The sequence below is a fragment of the Triturus cristatus genome, chromosome 5_2, assembly GCF_964204655.1.
Source record: "Triturus cristatus chromosome 5_2, aTriCri1.1, whole genome shotgun sequence".
Lineage (NCBI taxonomy): Eukaryota > Metazoa > Chordata > Amphibia > Caudata > Salamandridae > Triturus > Triturus cristatus.
This window is the reverse complement of record NC_140588.1, coordinates 223,154,978-223,178,779: the sequence shown is the minus strand read 5'-3', so window position 1 is coordinate 223,178,779 and position 23,802 is coordinate 223,154,978. Positions and strand designations below refer to the sequence as shown.

General features: G+C 43.9%; 1 protein-coding gene across 12 annotated transcripts in view; it reads left to right on the top strand.

Annotated features, from left to right (window-relative positions):
• Positions 1 to 23,802, top strand: part of PTPRM (protein tyrosine phosphatase receptor type M) — a 1,478,792-nt gene that overhangs the window by 1,209,632 nt on the left and 245,358 nt on the right. For all 12 annotated transcript variants that reach the window (XM_085607017.1, XM_085607015.1, XM_085607014.1 and 9 more), the window contains one exon: positions 920 to 1,107. In XM_085607017.1, coding sequence (XP_085463143.1) covers positions 920 to 1,107 — 188 coding nt within the window. The remainder of the gene's footprint in view (positions 1 to 919; positions 1,108 to 23,802) is intronic.

The window sequence follows — 23,802 nt, the reverse complement described above, 5'->3', positions numbered from 1 at the left end:
ACAGAAAATGGACCCTCGGTGCTTCTGCAGCCTCACCCTTCCTGTAGCTAGGGACCACATTGTGACAAAGAAAATACCTGTAGTTTTCGTGAGTGCTTTTGCTTATGCCCTGTCTCCTTTCTCTCCTCCTCTTTTCTCCTCCTGATATGTATCTTCCTAAAAGTGCCAATCAATGGTAAGTTCCCCTTTTGCCCCCCTTAGAGAGGTGTGAAAAGGGGTGGGCGGGAGACCTGCTTGTGCTCTTCATCCATATCCCTTCCCACACGGCTGGCTTTATCATTTTCTCGTATGTTGGCTTGCATGATGGGTGGCACATAACATTTCACGCCTCTTGTGACACCGCGCTGTGGCATGCCATCCCAGCCATTGAGTGGATGAAACCCTTGCATTTGTCCTGTATTTCCTTTCAACATGTTGTACACTTTCATCACAGTCCTTGCTGTGTATGTTATGTTGTGCACTCTTTTTTTATTTGTTTTTGCTCACAAATTATTCACTGTGCACTAGTATTTTATCTGCACACGAGATATAATGCAAGTCTTTTCACGTGGGACTTGAGAGTGCTTGAGCAAAAAAATGCTTCCTTGTCATTTGGCTTCAGATGACAGCTGTGCAAGTTGCCCCCAAACAATTTCTAAAACAATGAATAATTTTGACCGCCTTGTAATTGTAGGAATTCGCAGCTTGTTCTTCCACCTATTTCATCTGCCTTGCGGTCTCCATAAAATAAATGTATTGTTTTACTTCCTTTTCCCTTTATGGCCTTAGCCGTTGTTTCAAGGTTTTATTGAGCCATTATTTCAGTCAACAACCATTTCGGAGGTGCGAGCAAGCAGCCTTTTCGGAGACCTGTGATTGCTGTGCGAATTGTTCGATGTGCTTGTAACCCTGCTCGTTTATGTTTTCCGCTGTCCCACAGATGAGACTCACACGATGGCCAGCGACACCAGCAGCTTAGCCCAGTCGCACACCTACAAAAAGCGGGAACCAGCAGACGTGCCTTACCAGACAGCCCAGCTCCATCCGGCCATCCGGGTAGCTGACCTGCTGCAACACATCACCCAGATGAAGTGCTCGGAAGGCTACGGGTTCAAAGAGGAGTATGAGGTGAGTGGAACAGCTGGGGATCAAAGAGCCACCCCACCCCCCCCAGGAAGCCTGCCTGTTCTCGAGTGTGTCCACCACCTCAGTAACACAGGGGCGACAAATGTAAGAAACACTGACCATACACCTTACGAATATATGTATTTCTTTACCTACATGTCACTCCCTCAGAAGTGTATCCTTTTGTCTGAAGAAGGGTGTGGTCTCATATCCTCATCTACTATTCGTTCCTTCTTATCTTTTTGTGAGATCAGGTGATGCCTTGTTTCCTACAACATACTAAATGCATTCTGTAATCAACATAATTCAAAGCTGATTTCAAAACTGCGTAGAGTTGCGGGGGCCTAAATTCAAATATTCTGGCAGATATGGAACGCTCTCTTGTTTGTGGTTTCAGACGGCCCACCACATGCTTCTCAAACTTGGGCTACCAAATAGACCGTCATTTGCCTTATGTGATCCAGGCAATGAAAATTTGATCAGGCCTACCTAGTATTCCCCAACTAACACATCCCTCAAGAAATGGCCTAGATTGAGCTCTCTCCTGAAGGCGCTTGGGAGAGGCTTCCTAAGCCTTCTGTCCATAAAGGGCAGCCACCTGACCTCTTTTATTCCTTCAAGCAGCCAACATAAAGAAGGGGTGTAATATTAAAAGATATATTGCCACCTTATGATTACTGCATGTGTTCTTTAACATTCAAGCGGCCTTGGACCACCAGTGCAGTGTGAACGTGATGGGTGCGTTGAACTTCATCCTACCTTTAAATGAAAGTCACCTGAAATTGGGGCAAGTTGCTCCTAGATTTTAAGCCACCAATTGCCCTCTTTGTCAGGTTCCACGATCACCATTCCCATAGTCAATTTTGAATAAAGGCAGCCTCGATAAATGCTGTCATTGACGGGAAAATCAAGAAATTGAAGGAAACAATTTACAGAATGTTTATGTATAAGGAGGTTTGCAAAACTGAATGACACCGGTGCTACAGTGCTATTCCAAGTGTTGAGCATTACAGAGCTGGGACATCACCAGTCTGATAGCTCTACCACCACAGTGTGCTTGTTTGGAATGGGTACTTTGAGAAGAAGGAGGGACCCTGATCCTAGGGCCATACCAGGGGTTAATAGAGATTGGAGAGAAAGAGAGATCTTGTAGAAAGCAAGAGTGCAATGTGGAGAGGTTTATACTGCAGTCGCTGCTTCACCGGTAACCAGTGTGGTGATAGATGAGTGGAAGTCTAAATGAGACCCCACCTTCCCAGGGTAGAGATCCCCACTCACCAATAGATACTGTCCAAGCACCAATATCTTCGATATGGCTTCCAAGACGTTTCAGAGCAAATCTGTCACCTAGTGCTTTGAAATTACTGCAAAGCACCATGTTTTAGTTCAAACTCCTTAATTAGAAGATATGTGGCCATTCCTATGGAGATCACGCACACAAACCAAGCAACTATATAAATGTAATCTCTGCAGGTTTTGATTAGTTCTGCGCAAGGTGTTATAGGTAAATGGCGTTGCAGTAGTACCAAGTGTGAGAGGACACAGGTGGCCAGCACCAAGGAGTGCATGAAGGTTGGGAAAAAGGAGAGGTGTTTTTTTAAGCATTGTAAGCTGTGGAAAGCCCACTGCCTTCTGTACTTTAGCATGAAAGGTGAGCTTTTGACCAAACAAAACATGCCAAATTTTGGATTGTGGTCTGTTGGTGGCAGAGGACCAGTTTGAGCAGACCAGCAGGCTAGCCAGAGGCATCATTACCAGTGATCAAGATTCAGATTTTATCTCCATTGAATTTAGTATATTTCTGCGTAATCAATGACTAAATGGCACGTGAGCGATCCCCCAGCCTGCTGAAAGAATCAGCAGTCTACTTATCGAACTAGAGAAGAAACTTTGGTGTACTCAGTGTAAGATAAGGATTTAACTCCAAAGGCGCGCACTTACTCCTACAAAGGTTGTACATAGAGATTAAATAAAATGGGGGCGCTGCTTAGCCCTAGGGTAATTCGCAAGTTGCAAGCCACTCAGTAGACATGCATATGGGGCCAAGAGACAATGTTTGTGCGACTTATCAAAAAGGGTTTGAGCAACTCCAGCTCAGCAGTGGTGAAGCCTGAGACACTGAGCCATCTCTGTATTCCTTCCACCACCCCCACTTGCACCCTTGATGTTGCGTCTGACCCGACAGCTCTTGACCCCTTGTGTTGCTTCCCTCCACCCAATAAAAAAAATTCATTTACTTGTTTTTTTCTTTTTAGTTACTGATCCAGCACATCAGGAACTAAAACAAAAAAAGAAAAGCAGTAGCATTATTTTGTAGACGTGTGCATGCTGGTGTGGAACCTACAAATCGACGTGGATGGCTACATCAAAGGCATTTTTAAAAATTCTTTAGCCACAACTTTGAGGCGATTGTATAGTTTGTCAATAAAACGTTGGCAAATGAAGTAGGTCCCATAAGCGAGAACCATTGGCTTTGCCAACGCTCGTCTTACTGGTCTGTGGCAATCAGGCTCACATTTTCCCTCGGTGCGCAAGAGCTGGAGAACCCAGACGCTGGGACGTGAGCTGCAATAAAAACACATGCAGTCTGAGGAGCGTCTTTGAAGGCAATTGCAGCAGAGCGCTGCAGGACTGAAAATGCAGTTTTCTAGAGCCCATGGTGAGTTATGGCTCCTGCTGCTCTCGTGAGCAACGGACTGGAAGCCTCAGTAAGCTCCCTGAGTGGACCTGCAATGTTTCTTATAGCCAGCAACAGGAGCATTCTGGTTGGCTAGCCAGCTCCTGGCATTCCAATCTGAGTGCTAATATTGCTTGTTTTTATAAAAAACTTTATTACACACATATGTAATTTCTGTGCACAGCAAATAATAGATGTTACTATGAACCCTTTTATTGGTAATGCATGTCCTAGCCTTTCATTGATGCAAGACCCATTCAGCATTACCAGGAATTGAACTTGTGACATTCCGGTTACTGCTGATGTCAGGAGTGAACTTTTAACCCACTGAATCATTTTCTGGCCAAATTACCTATATGAAAGCTTCTGAAGAAACACTTATCCAAGCTTGCATGAGAACATTTCCTGTTCTACTGAGAGCCAGACAGAAGGACACAGCTTTTAGCACAGGAGAAGAATGCCAGAACCTGCACTTTATACCAGAGATAAATCCTTCATCAGACTATCTGTTGTGACTTGTGATTGTTACTATGCATCCTCCCCATACATCTCAGTTATTTGTTGCTCAGACAATGTGTGTGTGAGGTCACGGAATGTTGATGAGTGCCTGGTTTGTGTGAATGTCAGCTAAAGAGAGTGGACTGAGCTGCAAGGATGCTGCTCCTGGTGGGGCATTACCTTAAACCTGTAACTAAGTAGTTCCCATTTCAATAAAACCTCCTCCTACAATATAAGAGACTTGACTACTTACCTACAAGAGTGTATCTTCATTTACAACACTGGCGACGACTGGAGAACAAACCTATGCGCGAAAAGAGATTGAAGAGTAGATACAATTACAGAGAAAACCATAGCGTAGAGAGATAGAAAACCTAAGAAGAAAATAGACATTTAAAGAGGAGAAGTGGATACCCTGAGCCCCACCAGTATCTCAAGCCGCCAGACAGCCTGCAGACTGTGAGGGGGGTTTACTTAACTGTTCACAGAAGAATAGATTATGCATCATTCATGGTGATGAGCCAACCGGCAGTGAGTGGCATATGCCATTGGAAGTGCTGAAGTGCAACTTTATTATACACTGTGAGCAGCAATAACAGTTGGCAGAGAGAGTTTGTGGAATGTGAAGGGGTTTATGTTAATGTAACCCACTAGTTTTGTATAGTGGCATGATTGTGGAGTCCTAGGAAGCGCTTAAAGTGCTGTGTTGTAACTGTGTCTCTCAAGCACTTTGGAACCTTTGTGGTTAAAATTTGAGGGTCACCGCATGCGTCTACGAACTGTGTTTTAGTACCATCAAGTGATGGTAGAAGCCCGTGCTTAGATGGGTGTCTTTAGTGGTCGGTGTTATTATCATTGAAAGACACACTTAACCAGCGCATGCGGGGAAGCCTCTGTATACTTTCTTGAGCCTGTGCAATCTGTTAAAATAACATGTGCTGCAAGTGCCAGGACTCATCCGCGTTGTCATGTGATGGTGTCACGTGCATGAGGAGAGAGCGACCAGCGTGTGGATTGTTGCAGGGTATGCGTGTTTACAACGCAAGTTCAAGTTATTGTGAGGGATCAGATGATGTACTTGGCTGGCATGTGGAGGAGGCACCATGCACATTTGCACTGTTATGCCGGGACTAGTGTGAAGGAACGTGCCTAGCTGCTGCATGCGCTGTAGCCCATTTGAGGAAACACACACAATTCAGGGAAGGGACTATCCTCTTAGTGGTGGTTTACAGAAAGAGAGGAGGATCATTTGGTGGCCATTATGTACTAGGAAGCCTTCAGGATAGAGGAACAACTTATACAGTGAGTTCATGTTGGAGCTGGAGTTTTGAGATGTCTTCGGGTGAGAAGCCGCTCACTGGAGTAGTAAACAATGTGTTACTTGCTTAAGTTATGTTTTTATGTCCTATCATTCTATTTAAATTTGTGGTGCAATGTTGACTAATGTCTGTGGCTGGACTATTGCTCTGTGAGTTATTAATGCCTCTGTTCCTGTTGTGTATTCAGAAGGGGGTGTTCAGGTTGAGCTTGTTTGTGAGGATGTCTGTAAGGATTTAAGTTGGATATCTGTATGGATTTAAGAGGGTATGAGAAGTTACAGGGTTAGGGGTGTAGGGGCATGTGTATTACACCATAATGCTGTGTCCTTCCTAGGGGATTAAGGATGTACTGTGTACGGTAGGGGTAAATTGAAGTTGCCGCTTGAATATTTATGAGTCTAATATACATAGGACTGATTGATCGTTTTCTTCCATCTTTTGTGTTTTTGATTTGATGTTTATTGAGTTCGAATATTTATTGGACTGTTTGATTACTTATTTTTATTTTCAATTGTTTCTCTGAAAATAGATGATGTCTTTTGACTTGTGATTGTTGCTATGAATCCTCTCCTCAGTTCTCAGTTCCCTGCTGCTCAGCCAGTGTGTGTGTGTGAGGTCACGTAATGTTGATGGGTGCCTGATCTATGTGAATGTCAACTGGAGAGAGTGGACTGAGCAGCAAGGATGCATCTCCTGGTGGGAGGTTACCGTAAACCTGTAACTAAGTAATTCCCACTTCAATAAAACCTCATCCTACAATCTAGGAGACTTGACTACTTGCCTACAAGAGTGTATCTTCGTTTACAACGCTATCGCTCTGACAGAGCGGTCCATATCAGCACCATTGCAAGAACTTTCCTCTGAAATACATGTGTATAAACCAAGTCCGACCGGCAATCACATGCACAAAGTACGAGATCACCATTATTGCTTTGCTCCTCACGTGAATTGGGCTGAAAAGGTTCTCTCTGATAAGAGAAACTTCTTATTTTATTCTGTAGGTTGTACTTAAATGTTTCCTATTTTATCCTGTCCTAGCATTGAACCCACTTGGCCCTAGCCACCGCTCCATCTTCTCTTTACTCAGAGCCTGTCAAATACATTGCAGTAATAGCCCTAGATGGAATGAAATTCCTCTGTGATTGACAGTCATCTTTGAGTCAGGTCTGCCTTTGATTAACAGTCACATTCACAGTGACATGCCTTTAAATTATGACTTTATTCTAAACAATTGGAGTGTTTGAAGAGGAAAAGGGGAAGTACCTCTGCACGAATTTGCATATTCATAGCTCCTACTTGTGCATTGATTCTGCGATGAAGCCTGGTTGATGGGTTCTTGGTGGGGTGGGGTGGGGAGGGGAGGGGGGGGGTGTCTGTCAGTGCCAGTGTGATGCTAGATGGGTCCTGGGAACATTTCTATTTAACCTCATTAGGTTTATGCCATCATTTTGAAGAAGATGGAAATATTTTGCAAATTTCGATTGGCATTGGGTAAAAATGAGTGCCATTCTCTTATAATACGATATTGAGAAAGCCCACTCCCCGAAATGGATAATATGAACAAGCTGTTTCTGCCAAACCTGAAGTAGCCCTGAAAGAAGACGGCAAAATATTTAATATTTTTTAAGTTTTTCTATTTGAAGTATAAAGGGTAAGCCTGTCTGCTACTTCAGTGTTCCACAGGGCCTTTTCCACAAACGTCTTACGACCTAGGTTAATAGCGGTGTTTTGTAAAGGTCCGGGACTCATCCTGTGCAAACTTGGGAACACGGAAAAATACAAAATGAGAAAAGAAAAGCAAATGGAAGAACAAAGTGTGTTTTTTAGAGTGCAGTAGGATAAAAAGAAAACTCTAAACTGACCTTCTTTCATCTCATTTCTAAGGGGGAAGGTCTTCAGTAAAAAGTACTTCTGAATAGGTCATTGTGGAGTTTCCTGAAACCGTTTTAGTTTGGTTTTGCTGGGAAGCGGGAGTCCAGGGCGTTCCATAGTGTAGGACCTTGCCCTGCCAGGGAACGGCCTCTGTGTTTCGGTTAGTTGACGACGCTGTGCATGCGCTCTGTACAAGACTCCAGCACGGATTCTGGGAGGGTCAGGGTGGTCACCCTTTGTTCCAGGTGGTTCCCTGGATATGATAGAACATCTTGGTTAGGATTCTGGACTCTTCTGGTAGCCACTGGGTGGCTTTCAATGCAGGATTGACGTGATCTGCTCTCTGCGTATTTGAGCCGAAGGACCGTTCTCAGCTTCATTACCATAAAGCTGGCCCTCTTTGTGATGACACCAGAGATCCTTTGTGCAAACAAGAAGGGGATTCAAACCACACACCAAATGTTTTCCCTTTCTTTGCGGAATTGGATGCTGCCTGCACTCCTAGCAGCAGCAGTGGAAGCATGTTCTAGGGACGCCTCTTGTAACCAGGATCCCTGCATTTGGTTTGATTCAGGCCCAGAATGTTGTTCACCATGCCGTAATGTGTGGATCGTAAGCAGGTCATGATTTTCTGCAGATATTCTTGTTGTTCACCAACCAGTTGTGAACTGGGGTGTCATTCTTATTGAGCTGGAGCTGCATTTACATCAACATGGATTTAGTCCATCCTTTGCCGCAGATTGATGTTGAAATAATGGAGTGATACTTAGGAGACGTCTGTGGGCCATCACCGGCTCGTTGGCTTTCATCGGAAAGTGAAGATCAGAAACACTCGAGCGCTGAACAGCAAATTCCCACGTGGCAAAATGTTATTGGTAGATTAAATGAATTCGTTTTGTGCCTTTGAGACTAAAGTGCTTGAAACATGCACACAGAGTGGCAAATTACAATTCTACAATTTTTTCCAATTCTGAGCCTGATGCTAAATACACTGATGGGAAGATAAGTAATAACAGTATCGTGAGAAAGTAAATAATGGATTTTACTATAGTAGCTTTGTACAAGAGTAGTTTGTTTTATTTCCCTCTGTATGAGGGGCATCTTAGGTAGCCTCAATGGAGTGTTTACCAGTCATTCACTGCACTGTGTCAATGTGACTCCTCTCAGGGACTTCACGCTTTGCAGAACGCCCAGCCTGTTTAAGGATACATTGTGTCACAGAAAAAACATTTTGTTTTGATGAGGGAATACATCAGGCATTTGTATGATTTTCCTGTTGCCATTTCAAACCAAATGGTTGACCAGGCTTACAGGAAAATAGCTTCACGCTTCACTATGCGACAAACCTGGAGACTCACAAACCATCATGAGCTCTTAGTAACAGATTCTGTGTAGGGGGGCACGCCTCACCCTCCGCTAACCGCAGGATAAATAATGGGGTTTTCATATGATTATACCAGAGTAGTTCCTAGTTGTCCATTTGTGGAAATAGGCTTTTTTTTTTTTAAAGCTCTCGGGGGTGACAGTAGGCTTTCCGCAGATAACTCCAAATACACCCAAAAAAAATTACATTCATTGCCAATGCACTTAAAAAAAAAAAATCTAGCATTTAGTGCCGTGAACGTCGCGGAGATGAAGACATGGGTGTCTGGCTCGCCTCATAGTTTCCTTTGTGCAAAGATAAGCCGCTCCTCCGGTTGTTGGAATTGCATTGTTATGCCAGGTTTCTGAACCTCAAACTTCGTCTTGCTGCTGACATAAAAGGTGAAGAAGATTGGTGCTCTATGTGACGGGCCCGTCTGTGACGCAGGCTCTGAAAGGCAGCTGTCAAAAGAGAAACATTTCGGGGGAAACGGAGGACATTATTCTGACAGACCTTTCTCAGCACATTTTTGCATCACACAATTGCTGAGTTGCTTTGGAAGAAAAAAAAAGATGCATTAAAAAAAGATGCAGCCGTTGTTCACTGGCTGAGTGTAAAGGAAACACAAAAAGTGAGCTATTAGGAAGGGCTGAATACATAAAATAAGGGGATGTAAGCGGTTCTTTAGCGCTTATTTAATTGTTTAATTTATGGCGCGGTCGGCTTTCACTTTAGCAGACGTGCTTATTTATTTAATTTACAGCGCAACAGCTTTCACTTTAGCGGCTGCGCTACAAAAGCTTTATTAATTTATTTTTACACTGTGTGTAAGAGCGCCCCATACGCGCTTTCAATTTAATGTTGGCTGCACCCCTTTCTTTAGACGCTGCTCACTGTAACCTGAATACGGCGAGCATTAAAGAGGTCTCGCATTCGCAAGAGTTGAGCTATTGGCATTGGAAATGACAATGCCTTTTATATACGTGTTGCTTTGAAAAACACATAAAATAAAAGGCATTATCATTTACAATGCCAATAGCTTAGAATCTCGCAATTGCGAGACCTATTGCATTGAAAATGCTTGTTTTAGGTTGAAGCCCACCACACAGCGCAACTGTCTGGTTGCAAAGACATATTGGGAAAACGCTCAAAGCTTCCCTACAAATGCATTCTACCCATTGCTTACCATTCACTTGATATTTTGTAACTCGCATTAGCTTGCTTTCGATTTAATGGATTTAATTGTTGTAGGCTGTCCAGTATGTCTTTGTTTCTCCTGTGGTGCATAGCCTGTTTACCAACTCTAACTGGCTCCTTGTATTCTTCCGTGAGGGCTCGCTTTTTGGAAACTTTTCTTTTCCTCGCGATACGTGTGTTTTCAGTTCTCTCCTGTATGCTAGTATATAGCAGTAAATATGCTGTATTTATGGTTTTCTGCCTCCTATCTTTCTGATTGACTGATTCTAATTATATCTGCCAGGATATCAATCTTGCGGGCCTGTGAAGATCAATGTTCTGTCTACAAGCTTGTTTATTTCGCTCAGTGCTGTTTACGAATAGCATGACTTAAACAATCCACTTCTTCAATTTTGTGCCATAGACGCTGGAAGTAGGGGAGAAGGGGGTGCTGTAGCACCCCCAGATTAGCAATGCTGGCGTTTAGAAGTGAATGAGCAATAAACAAGACTTTAAATTCCACTCTACACCAATCTATGACACTTTATGCCACTCCACTCTATGCTGCTTCATTCAATACCACTCCAGTCTACAACACTCCATGACACTCTACTACACTAAAGACACTCTACTCGACTCTACTGTACTCCAGATACTCTGCTCCATTCCACTCTCCGACACTTCGCTCTGACCCTCTACTCTACAAGAGTCTGCTCCACTTCCCCTAAATTCACCCTATGCAACTCAGCCCTACGACACTACTCAATAAAATAGTTGAGGCCAATTTTCACACATGAGCACATTAACATTTGTGCGTTGTATGATGTTATCAGTAAAACTGTGTGTCTTCAAACGTGATGGCCATTTCAATTGAAAATGTGTTTTCTTTAATAGCAGTGTGCTACCATGTCATGCATAATCCTGTCTACACCACTACACCAACACTCTACTACAGTCTCCGACACTCTACTCACCTCTCTGACACACTACTCCCCTCTCTGACACACTACTCCCCTCTCTGACACACTACTCCACTCTCTGACACTCTACTTCACTCTCCGATACTCTACTTCACTCTCTGACACTGTGCTCCACTCCATGTTATGCCACTCCAGTCTATGCCACTCTAATCCACTCCACTTTACGGCACACCACTCTACTCTATTCCAATCTCCGACATTCTATTCTACAACACTCTGCTTTATGACATACAGTCCACTCCACGCCTCTCTACTCCACGCCTCTCTTCTCCACTACACTCTATCACACTCTACTCCTCGCCACATCACTCTACAACACTCTACTCCACTCTATGACAGCCTGCTCCACGCAACTTTCTTCTACACTTTGAACGTTTAGCCACGCTGATGTACAACATGGCTAAAACATCTTGGCAAAGCCAATAGGCCTTATGTAGGCAAGACCTATTGGCTTTGCCAATGCTTGTTTTAAGAGAGAACAGAAGCTGCTGCTCTGTAAGGTCACCCCCAGCGTAAAAAAACAAAAAAAATAGAATATTATCACCATCCCTCTGTGATCACCATAAACACTAATAACCTATTTTCATAAACCCACCTTGACATATAGAATTTATAAAATGCCTTTACAAACTAGTTAATATCTTTAGATAGTTACCACTGCCAATGTGGACCTCAAAGCATATGCCTGAGCCACCAAATTGAAAGGATGCCACACACTCTCCTTTTGGTGCGTTGTAAAAGGTAACGGAAGAATGCATTAATTGTGCAGATTGTGCAAAGAAAGAGAATTGTGCATCCAAAATGGCGTCCTTCAAGCACACTTGGATATGCTACAGTCTCTTGCTGCAGCTCTGTTGGTCAATTTTCCACTCTTTAATCTTTCGCTCCTCTCTCTTTCTTGTGCTGTTTCTTTGAAATAGTACCATTTCTTTTTACGACTCTTGATGCGTGCACGCCATCACATGTAATGAAGCAGTTAGGCAGGTTTATAGAAGCCGGGGTGTTGAACACACTGCATTGGAGATTGTGCAAGGTGTGGAGCGAAGGTGGAGCGGGGTCCACATTTCTCCTTTTCATTAGATCAGTCCTCAACCATTACACTTCGTTACTATAAACATATGTTTGGTGATCATGTGGTTTGTGAAAGAGTTAGGGTGATTGGTGTTTCAGCGTTGGAATAGTCAACAAATCACCTCTGAAGAAACAAAGGCTCTGACATAGATATTTCCAAAAACTCTCAAAATTGAACCTGCTGTGTTTTCCACTGCCTGTATTCTACTGGCTATAAGAAAACTATATGTTTTTTTGGGCCATTCCCATATGAAATGATTCATTTGAAAGTCTGGGTCAGTGATCCTGCATTGACAGCCTGTAGAAGTGGTCTGAATCCCATCAACACTATTAGAAAAGGAAAGTCCATTTTGACTGTTGTAGTAGTACAGGCTTTCATATCTTGTCTTTGCTTAACAAGAACTCTTAATTTACAAACTGTGGTTGTAATAAGAGAGTGAAACCTATTGATTATGTGCATTCCCCCCGTCCTAGTCTATAGAATTGGATCCTAACCAGTGGTGGCCGCCATAAACAAAGGGTGGTAGGACGGGTCGGGTCGCTTCGCATGGGAGGCATCGCGCGTGGAGGGAATACAATATAATTTTTTTTAAACTTACCTTTTCCCGCGGGCCGCTCTAGGGTCTCGTCTCGTCGCACCACCTCTCCTCTTCCTGCCTGCTGGTCCCAGCAGCCCCAGGGACAGACTCCCTGTCCAATCCCCGTGCTGCAGAGCAGCGACTGGATTGGTCTGAGCGGACAGGAATGCCGCCCTGCTCAGACCAGGGAGTCTGTGGGGTTTCTCTGGCCCGGCTGCTCAATGCAGCCGGGCTGGAGAAAACCTAAGTGCGCATGTGTGTTTTGGTCGGCCTGAGACGGCCGGCCAAACACACATGAGCACTTAGGGAGTGGAGTGCACTAGCACTCCTCCTCCCCCCTCCCGTGCTTCAGCCCCGCCCCTCTCAACACCGTTGGCTAAGAGCCAACAAATGTAAATTAAAGCGATTCAAAAACATAGTTTTATTTTACATTTGCTGGTTCTGAGCCAGGCAGTGGGCCGATGCTCCTCCGCCATTGATCCTAACATCATCTTCCCAGTCTTGCATTGATTCAGCTAATTATCAGACTGCCTCACCCACAGTGAGGAAGGAAATAAGGCACCACAATCCTAATCATGGCAATTCAGATACACAATAAATTAACCTGTGCTCAACCTCTGGTAGCTTGGAACAGCTCAGCCAGGCTTAATTTAAGAGGCAATGTTAAAGCATTTGTGCAACACATCAAACAGTACAGCAGTGAAAATGCCACAAAAAGACTCCACACCAGTTTAGAAACAAAGATTATGGCTTTTAAAGATAAAACCAGACCAAAATGACTAAAAATCCAATAAGTAGAAGTAAAGATATACATTTTTAAAGAAAATGCTAAATTAGTGCTTAGAAGCAGTAAGCGCTTAAAGAGATAATTGTTTCCACTGGACCGGGACAAAGTCAAGAGTTTAGGTCAATCGCGATGGAGCGTGGGCTGGAAATAGGACCCACACATGCCCTGCTGAGCAAAAGTACTTTAGTTCTGGTCGCAAACAACGAGACACAGGGTGCAGCCGATCAATAAGTCGGGGTCGATCCCACAATCGAGGAGATGCGTTGGTTTTCTCTACGCAACTATTGCAATGCGCCGGTTCCAAAGACAAAACGCCGGTTCCAAGATGCGTTGGTTCTGAAGCAGATGCGCCGAGTTTTTACATGCAGTCGAAGGGATGTGTCAATGGTCCTTCTGCAGTGGCGGCGATGTGGTGGTTCCGTCTCCAACCTCCCGTCTTCCAAAGGGTTTCTTCGGGGTCCTCTGGGAAGGGTCCTTCTTCTGTAAAACTGCAACCGCGGCTTCTCCATTGACTTTTATCGGGCATGTGGCTGTGTTTCTACTCTGGACACAGCCCCTTGAGGTTCCTGGGTACTTACCTTGGGTAGTTCCTTGTGTCCCCATCTCCTATGAGTTTTCTGATCCAAGTCCTGTTCTCCTTGAAGTTTGCATTCCACTTTCTTCGCATATGGTTTGGTCTTCCCCTGAACACCAGTGTATATTTGTGCTACTTACCTAATTATTTCGAAGTATTCTTGTGTGTATTGTTGCTATCTCTGGGTAGGAGATATACCAATGTGTTAGTGATTGTGTTGCGTAATAAATAGCCTTATTTTTATAAACACTGTGTGGTTCTTTTTCATCTAATCTACACTGTTGATTAAATGTGGTAAAACAAGCTGCTTTACACTCCTTCAAGATAAGCCTGAAGGCTTCTCTACACAGCTACCACTTTGAAAGCTTTATATGATTATCAGAGACCACCAAAATCACCACACGGGTTGCCTGTATTAGTGAAAGGGCATCACTCCTGAGAGTGTGCACCATATCCTAAGCCAGCCTCCCACAACTGCCAGCACCAGTTCTCTAATATACTTCTCCCAACAGGGCACAAGTCCTAAAAAAAGAAGTGGGGCACTAACCAAGTTTGGCATTATAAGTGACATCACAGCACATGACATTGCACGTGACATCACAACAAATGACCTCACAGGAAATAATATCACAAAAAATCACATCAGATTCTAAGACCTCGCTTATGTTAAGCAGGTCTATCATGAGTACATTCGAGCGCATTGCAATATTTAACAAATTAGAGTTTGCATCGAAGTTGTGCCAAAAGAGTGATGCAACCCCGGTGCAAGATCTAGGCCTCCACTTATACATTTATTTATAAAGACTCTGCCAGAAAGAAATTGGCAACAATGAGAAATCTCTTGCACAAGACGTGATGGGCTTAGATGTTTTTCCTTTCTGTTTGTCTTGGCTGGGTGTACTGACTGTCTAGGTGCCACAGTCGCAGAACATTGTTTTCTATTGCTAAGACATTTTAGTGCAGTTGTTCCCAGAGTGAAAGAAGCTGAAACCATTCTAGCGGATTGTATTGTGGGACACTTTGAAGAAAAAAAAATTGCAACACATTTTTTTATTGGTTTGCACCTACAGTGCTGTGGGCAAAAGTCGTATACCAAAAATAAACCAACAATAATAAGTACAGAGGATACACATAGTAAAACCAAACCACCTTGCCATCCCAAAGTTGTTCAATCCACCACCCTGGTCCTGTTTACAGCCCAAGGGAAGGAGATATGATGCCACTGAGGTCCTTCCCTACCGGGCAACACATGTCCCTGCCCCACTCATCCGCGGCCACATCCTCTCACTTTAGTGTCTATTAGGGTAGCAACGGGCAGTCAGGTCTTTCGCAATTCCTCTGTATTGGCACCTGTCGGATCTACTCTTAACATGCTTCTCTGAGTGGCCTCTCACTTTTCCATGCTCATACAAAGGTCCAGCCATTTCATCCACTCCTCCAGCGATGGGGCCATGGAGACTTTCCATTTAACGGCAGTGTTGTGGGGCAGCTTAACCTGTGCACATTAGAGTGTAGAACATCCCGCGTTCCGGAATGAAACGGTGGGGACCTAAATCACCTTGGTCTTTAACCCAGTGTGGTTACGGAGTGAGAAAATGTATATATTTTTTTAAACCCTGTTGTTCCCCCACTGCTGATCCTTACAATGTCCGAGTAGCAGTTCTATAAGAACATTAACACCTTCAAGGGTCAGACAACAAGGTGTTCTCTCGTTGTAGTCGTAGTCTGCAGTGTGAGCAGGTTAAAACATCTTACTGCCTAGGACAACCCAGCTAGCCAGAGTACTAGAAAACATTTAAAAAAAGGGTAATATACCTGTGGTCACATTAAAGCATCTTGAGATGTCCTCTGAGGAGCGCTACGCAAACATTATCTACTATACTCAAACGGTCATGGAACACGGATATTGAAACCCTAGGACATTTCCTACAAAGATGTCTACTGCGGTGTGGAAGATTGTCATGCCAACATTTAAATAACTTTGTGTGAGAAACAGAAACTAGATCTGAAGAAGTGCAATTTAGCCTAAGAGCTGTAACTGGAAGTAAAACCCAGCTTTAGAAATGTAAATGAAAAGCATCCGCTTGGTTCAGGTTGGCGCATCACTTATGATAAATGTCCTGTTAAAATGTAAATGGGTGTTGAGTAGATTAGCTTTTTGCTTCTGAACTTTTCTACCTATTTCACCATATCTCATATAACATGTTCTTTGGACTCAAAAATTCTACAATCCAAACTTTTAGCTCCACACTTTGCAAATCCTCTAGTGCCACTGACCTGGGCTGAGCTGGACTACTTTCATGAAAAGGCATTTCTTTTACTTTCCTTTCTTGGAATAAAAATGTCAACGCCTTAAAACGTCCAGGTTTGTTCTTGCAAACTAAGCTCTGTCCAAGAAAACATGTTCTTATCATTCCGGTTTTCATTAAACAAACAAATGGCATAAAGTTCCTGTTAGAAATGATACCCATAACGCCCTAAGATTTTCAGGTGTAACAGGGCTAAAAAAAAATCCATAGCATGAGAGCCGATTTCAGCTTCAAATATTGTCCTTTGCTTCGAGGACGCCAGAGCTCTCAAGTTACAGACCTGTCAGCCACGGAAGGTGTGTGTTAATGCATGTGGCACTTGTATACTGCGAACCCATAGCCCAAATGCAGCAGAGGTCTATACGGAGTCAAAAGCAAGGATCAAACCTGAGTGATTGAAGCTAACGCTTGGTTGCGAGAGTGGGGGTGGACTGTTACTGCGCGATCATGTAATGTTCTTTAGAGAGGGCCATCTTCATCTCTTTCATATTTTGTAGAATAGTTGGGTGATGGGAGGTAATTTCGACCACGTGATCCTGAGGGTGAGTAGACGTTGATGTGGAGGGGCCCAGGAGAGTTGTGGGGCTTGGACCACCACTACCTGGGCAGCGGACTCACCACACTTAAAGCTGCCCTAAAGATGAAACCATGCCACCCGAAGCTTCCTTCCATTTCCTTCACAGGTTGCAAGGTATGCAATGGACTGAGACAGGCACAGCCTCCACACTTGACCGGGAACGTGAGTCTGTTTAAGGGCTTCATCTCCTCTTTTCTTTCACTGTGTGATCTGTCATCACAGGATGGCTTTGCAAAGAGTGCCTATGCAGGGCCATGGTGTGGGGGTCTCAGGTCCAGATTTACGAAGTGTGTGTTGCTCATCCAGGCCATTTTTGTTTTTCTCTTTTTTTATGTTTTTGTTTTACAATCTAATACTTTTAGTACTGAGTATCCTAATATAAATTAATGATTGCAAGTACCAAGGGCAAAGAAGAAAACCTGGAATAGAAGACCTACTCACACATTCAACTGGGAGTCTGTAGAGCTCTGAGCCACTCATTGAAATGTCTCAGCAGTAGGAGCCGAACTAGCACTACTTCTGCTAGGACAACATAGGATTGTTTCTGCTTATTTCTGGTTTGTGGTGGGAGGGGCGTAACACAGGCCCCCGCAGCCCCTGCGGTGTGGGGGTGGCCCAAGCTCCAGGGGACCCCCTCAGCAAAGTACTCCGACCGGAGAGCTCCTGATTGAGCCTGGAGGGGCCCCTCCACGTACATAGCAGGGGGGCCCCCTTCAGTTTTGTTACACCACTGTGTGGTGGACTCTGGGCTAAATCATTCTAATTTCGGAACTTTTTTTCTCCCTGCAGCTCCTACTGGTGTAGACATAGAGGGGCTCCTCGCCTAGTCAGAGTGGTCCTACCTGTGCGAAGGACACAAAAGCATTTTTTAGCACTATTACTTTCAGTGGCGTAAGGGTGTTATGTGCAATAATCGTGATGTTGTGGCTGCTGCACCATCAGTAGCTACGTTCCCGTCCAGATGGTCAGAACCGTTCTGATAGGTCAGACCAGTCTGTTGCACACGTCAAACTGAAGTCCAATTGAGCAAAAAAACTTGTTTTTCCTGGTTAGGTCGAGCCTTGGCAGCGCATGCGCTGCTCTGCGAGGCATGTTGTATTCAGTCTATGGGCTTCTCAACACGACCAGCACTTCTGGTTCGTTGGTTGGCCTGCCTTTCGAAATTCTGTCAATAGTGTCCATCTGCCCCACCTTTGAGTTCTTGGTTCCCTCCCAGGGGACATCACGGATTGTTTCTTTTGATTGGCCATCTCTGGCCATCTGTTGCCTCCTGGCCCGCACCTCCTCCGTCGCGTCATTGCTGCCGTCCTTCATCAGTCTCATTTAACACCTGAATACCAGAGAACAACAACTTTTTTAATTTTCAAATAACTTTTGTGCTTTGTTAATTTTGCCCTACAGGCATTTGTATCTTAACTGTCAGCATGCTAGAAATGTTGTTTTGGAAACTCAAGGAAATTCGCATTATGTATTTTTTATTGTTGTGTTCTGCGTTACTTTTTGACACTTTTTGTTTTTATGATCGCACACGTATGGTGCTTCTTGACACCACTGATTACTTTCAGACGGCTCCACAATTCACTTTATTCTCTTCATTTTACACACGAGGGTGAACGTTGGCGTTTTGTTTAACAGACCTTGGGAAGCACCACGTCTTTCCAGTTGCACACACACGGATTTATACAGGCGTTAAGATCAGCTTCTTTCTTGTTTGTTTGGGTCTCTCCTTGCGGGGGTTACTGTGCAGTAACATGGAGGTGATATAACATCCCTGGTGTTTTCTTTTCAGGCAGCCAACCGGTTAATTGTTTGCTCATCAGCTCAGGTAGTTTGTGCTTCTGTCGATAGGGGTTGTCACAAATTTTCCCGTTTTAAAGTTTCATTTTGGCACTACATTTTGCACTTTTTTTTTTTTACAGTTCCACATCACCAAGTCCCCTGTGTTGTTTTGTTTATGGCCTTTTAGTTAACTACAAGGTTCGTTGATGTGAGTTCATTGTCTTATTGGATTACCGATTATCATCACATTTGGGTCACTTCTCGTAATCGGCATGATTAGTTTATGTTGGCTTTTAGCGGTGCATGCTGGTCCCTGTAGTCTCTTACTGGGCCCTGTAAGAACGTCCTTAACTTTTCATGCAAAAAAACTCAATTCTAAATAAGTGTAAAAGCATTAAGGTAACTACGTTGTTCTGCTTACATTTCCCATGCTTTACTTAATCTTGAATTCCCTATGAGTGTTTGCTTTTTCAAGGGTGTTGTTACTTTTTTTTTTCATGCATCATGTTAATCTTCTCTCCTTCATAACTTATTGCCCATTTTCTGGTTCTCTAGCGCCGCGAGGTCATACAAATGCAATAGCCCTATGCAAATATGATCACTCCACTACAAATAAATAAAACTGAAGTACAAAATATTGTCATTTTCAAGGCCTAGAGCTCTAACCGATTGCATTGCAAAGGCTTGTTGTGATGCTTGTTCAGTGGATAGGCATTGGCAGGTCCCAGCTGGTGCGGCTGCGGCTCTGCGTGTATTCAGCGGACTGGCCCGCCCCGCTGTCACCACCGTGCACGTTTCAATGCCTGCTCCTCTCTGACTGCATCAGGCTTTTCAGTGCTCTTGTCCCACTCCTGTTTTCTGTTCCTTGCACCAGCTGAGTCAATCAATTGCCGCAATCAGCGCCAGTCATTTAGCGTCCTGCAGGATATAGATAACACACAAAAGGAAGCATTAAACATTGCAAGGGAGTGCCTGGAGAGGCGGGATTGACTGGCAGGGTAAATACAGCTGCAGTCTGCTAGTGTGTCGAGATGAGCCAGCAGCTTTCAACTCTCAACAGCACAGTACAAAATATACAGATATTTGGGGATGCTCACATTGATCACCTACTGTAGCAACCTCACTGGCAGTGTTGCTGCCACATTATTTTTGGCACTACCACCATTTGATGTATGTCTAGTAAAACATGGCCTGGACAGTCAAAATGGAAGCGAAGTCACCTATAATGGGATGTTTTTAGGTCTCGCCTGACCCAGCGCATGCGCTGGTCTGGCGAGACTTATTGAGAGGGCTCCAAAAAGTGCTACCAGGCCAGCCTAGAGCTACAATGCATGTGCGCGGGCGCACGCGCTGCGTTTTACCGCGATTACTTTCACTTTCGCGTAGCCAATAGGTCTCGCTTTTGGGACCTTATAAGTATTTAGTTATGCAACTGTTGCATAGCTAAACACTTATAAGGTCCCAAAGGCGAGACCTATTGGCTATGCCAATGCTTGTTTAGGTTAGTGTTTGTTTTGAAAAGTACAGTTGATACAGACACTGCTCAAACATCTTTTTTTTTTTTTTTCTTTTGGGCTTCCAGCACAAATCAGTGGCGTAGCAAAGGCATCATGGACCTAGGTGCAAGTAAGGAAGTTGGGGGCACTGGCTGCATTTTGGGTAGTAAAATACAGCAATAGGCAAGGTTCAGTGGGCTGCTCATGTCTCCGAGCACAGTACCAGTTGGCATGCTGCGTCAGTGAAAGTTACACCCCTGGCACATATATGGCGTGTCTTGATAACGAGATGTCGTTTCATTCACTAAAATCCATTGACCCACCAGCGACAGACAAAGTGATATCAAAGACGTTTTAATGTCCATAGGCCAATGTACTTTTTTTTAAATAATTGTTTCTGAATACTTCAGGTCATAGCAAATATTTTTTAAACAATTTATATTATATTTGTAGTGTAAAACAATGTGAGGTGAACAGTATGAAGGTGGCTGAAAGTTAATAAACACTAATTCCAAAGAGACGCAAACAACCAGCTACCAGATGGCGCACAATCCAAAGGTGACTTGCCTAGGCATCCGGCCATGTCCCCTCGGACCTTAGTCTTTCTGCTCCCCTGGGGTTAGGGGATTAGTACTAACCCATGAAGGGGGGGGGCGGAAACAGAAAGCCCACTGGACACCTATGAAAAATGACAAAAATGTGGGTTGTCTACCCAGGCATCAAACTACGCCTCCTCCCCCGGAATGGAGCAAAAAATCTTCTAGTCCTACCCATGGGGGAAATTGTGGGGGCTTGCTGCCAATCTCCCCGTGCCCCCTCAAGGGCAAAAAAAATGTACTAAACACCATGGAAAAACAGGCAACAATAAAGGAGGTGTGAGTGCAGTCCACCCAGGCACCAAGCCACGGGCATGGCTATGGGCTCAACAGCCTCTCTGCGTCCTGAGGCCTAGCGCATCCTAATCTCCATGGTAAGTGAGAGGAGTTTACTGCACATCTTCCCCATAATGGGGTAGAAAGACCACTAGATGCCAGTGATATTTAAAAAATAAAATATTGGTTTTGGGGACAGCCCGTCTTGATAGGCCGCACCCTCCACTCCTAAAGCCCCAGTAGTTTTGCTACTGACTCGCCCCGGTAATCTAGAACATCCCAATCCCCATTGCTTTTGGGCGTAATTTTCACATATGGGCTGGCAGAGAGGGAGTAAATCCCAGTTCTTCTCTTGCCATGGTGGATTGATCTAGTATTCAGGATGTGGGTCCGCTGGTAACCAAGGAACCCCATGAAGTCTAGGCATCCCTAAAACCTAGAGACCCAGGTGAATCGAGGGTGGTGTGGGCTGCATGGATCTCACTACATTTTCTTTCCCAGAATGTCCTGCAAACCTCAAACTATGGCTCAAGTCACATATTTTCCTCATATTTTGATGAGGGGCAGCACTAGAATCTGCGAGGTTCCACACACTTCTCCCAATAAAAATGATACCCCTTTTTTTAGGTCTCGGCTGACATAGCGCATGCGCTGGTCTGGCGAGACTTCTTGAGAGGGCTCCAAAAAGTGCTACCAGGCCAGGCTAGAGCCACAGTGCATGTGCGCGGGCACGCGCGCCGCGCTTGACCGCGATTACTTTCACTTTCGTGGCCGCACGGCCGCTTTGATGTTTGATCGCGATCACTTTCGCGGCCGCTTGGCATAGCCAATAGGTCTCGCTTTTGGGACCTTATAAGTATTTAGTTATGCAACTGTTGCATGGCTAAACACGTATAAGGTCCCAAAGGCGAGACCTATTGGCTATGCCAATGCTTGTTTATATTCTGCGTGTTCCTGAAAGCTGGGATGATGGTGCTCTTAGCACAGCAAACCCTTTTTAGCTGCCATTTAAAAAAAAATGTTGTTCTACACAGTACTGTATCCCACTTTTCTGAAAAAAGAAAAAGTTTGTAATATTTTGTCTATTTTCTCAGTTCCCTCCAAGGGAACCCATAAACCTAGGTATCAATTAGAATTCCGATCCTGTTGGGAAAAGTGATGCAAATATGGCCTGCATACCTTTTGTGAGTTAGGAAGTCTTAAATGTGAGGTGCCCCAAACATTAAAAAAGGGATTCAGTACAGGGAGGGAAAAAGCCACCGCAGTAAGTTGGTAATCTAGTTTCATTTTAACACAGGGCTGTTTTTAGAATGATAAGTAGACTTCAATTTGCAGTTTCTTGTTCTCCCAGTGAAGTGGCTGGACAGAATAGAACACCCCAATGTATGCATTGGTCAGGGCACAACTTGTTTCCAGTTTCACACTTTTGTGGCCAATCCTGATAAAGCAAGATGATCCGAAAGCATAGCAAACCATTATGCACAGTGGTGTCTGTATAATGCATGCTGTGTTTGAAGGTCGTGTCCACTTCTACCCAAAAATAGCGCCCTTGAGGCAAGAGGGTTTTTGTCCATGGAGCCAGATCAACAGACAACAGTTGTGTCAAAGCAGTACACATTACTCTAAGCAAAATAGAAAGGTGCCTTTTGTACACAAAAGGTGTTTTGTAGTAAAAAGACCCCATCCCTAGGTGGCGCCCTTAGTCTGCATTGTCTAGTTCCTTAGGCGGCCATAAGCTAACTCAGTGAATCAAGCACTTGCTCTTAAAATTTGAGTGCATCCTAGAGGTCACAAGTTTGAATGCCAACAGAGCTAACATTGTCATTCAACCTTCCAAGGCTAATATGTTGAGTATTGTTAGATTAGATGATAATAAAATCTTTTATTTCTACAAAACAAAAAATAGGCATTAACAAATACATATTTTTGTTATTAAAGCTTTGTATATTGTAAGACTTGTACATCTCTCTAGTACTGTGCTGTCACTCCATCTGACTGCAGATCTCTTTCAATCTCAACATTGAAACTATAGGGCGTCCATGATCATCCGCGACCACATTGAATGTGTGAATGACCCACTGATTGAGTATAGCTTAATTGTGGTCTTCATCCAGGATGTAATCATACACTTGTAGCATCCCTGGAGGTGTATGCAGTTTCTAAACCAACTGCTTTTTGTCACAAGCATCTTCTCAGTGTGGCCTCTCCTGTTATTAATGATGAGTGTGTTTTCTTGTTGGCAGGGGAACCTTTTAATTGATCAACAAAATAGGTACACTGGTAAAATAGTACAGTAGACTTCAATGGCAGTGTTGTATTTTTATAATTATTTTGTAAATGGTCACACTCAAAAGCCTGTAGACATCTCATTTGGAATGTAAACGTGACAGTCTCTCTGTTTATGTGGTGATGATCCTGCCTTTATGGTGGAAGCTTTACTTGTGGGTTGTATTCTGCACACCACCATGACACACAAAGTCTGTGTTTGTTAGTGAGCTCCAAACTCCTTCATCCATGGATGGATATACACAAGAAATCCACACTATATAGTTTAAGAATTATTTTTAAATCAACATCCTAATGCTATAGAGGTAGCTATAAAAGCAAGATAGGGACAATGAAAGCAATTAATAACCAAAATATTAAAAAGAATTGCAACATTATCATGAAGTTTCAGAAGTTCATTGCAATGAATGGTGGAACCAATCTTTGTTCACCAAACCCTCCCTTTTAGCTGTGAACCACACTGTTTTGGCACTGAAAGAGCCTG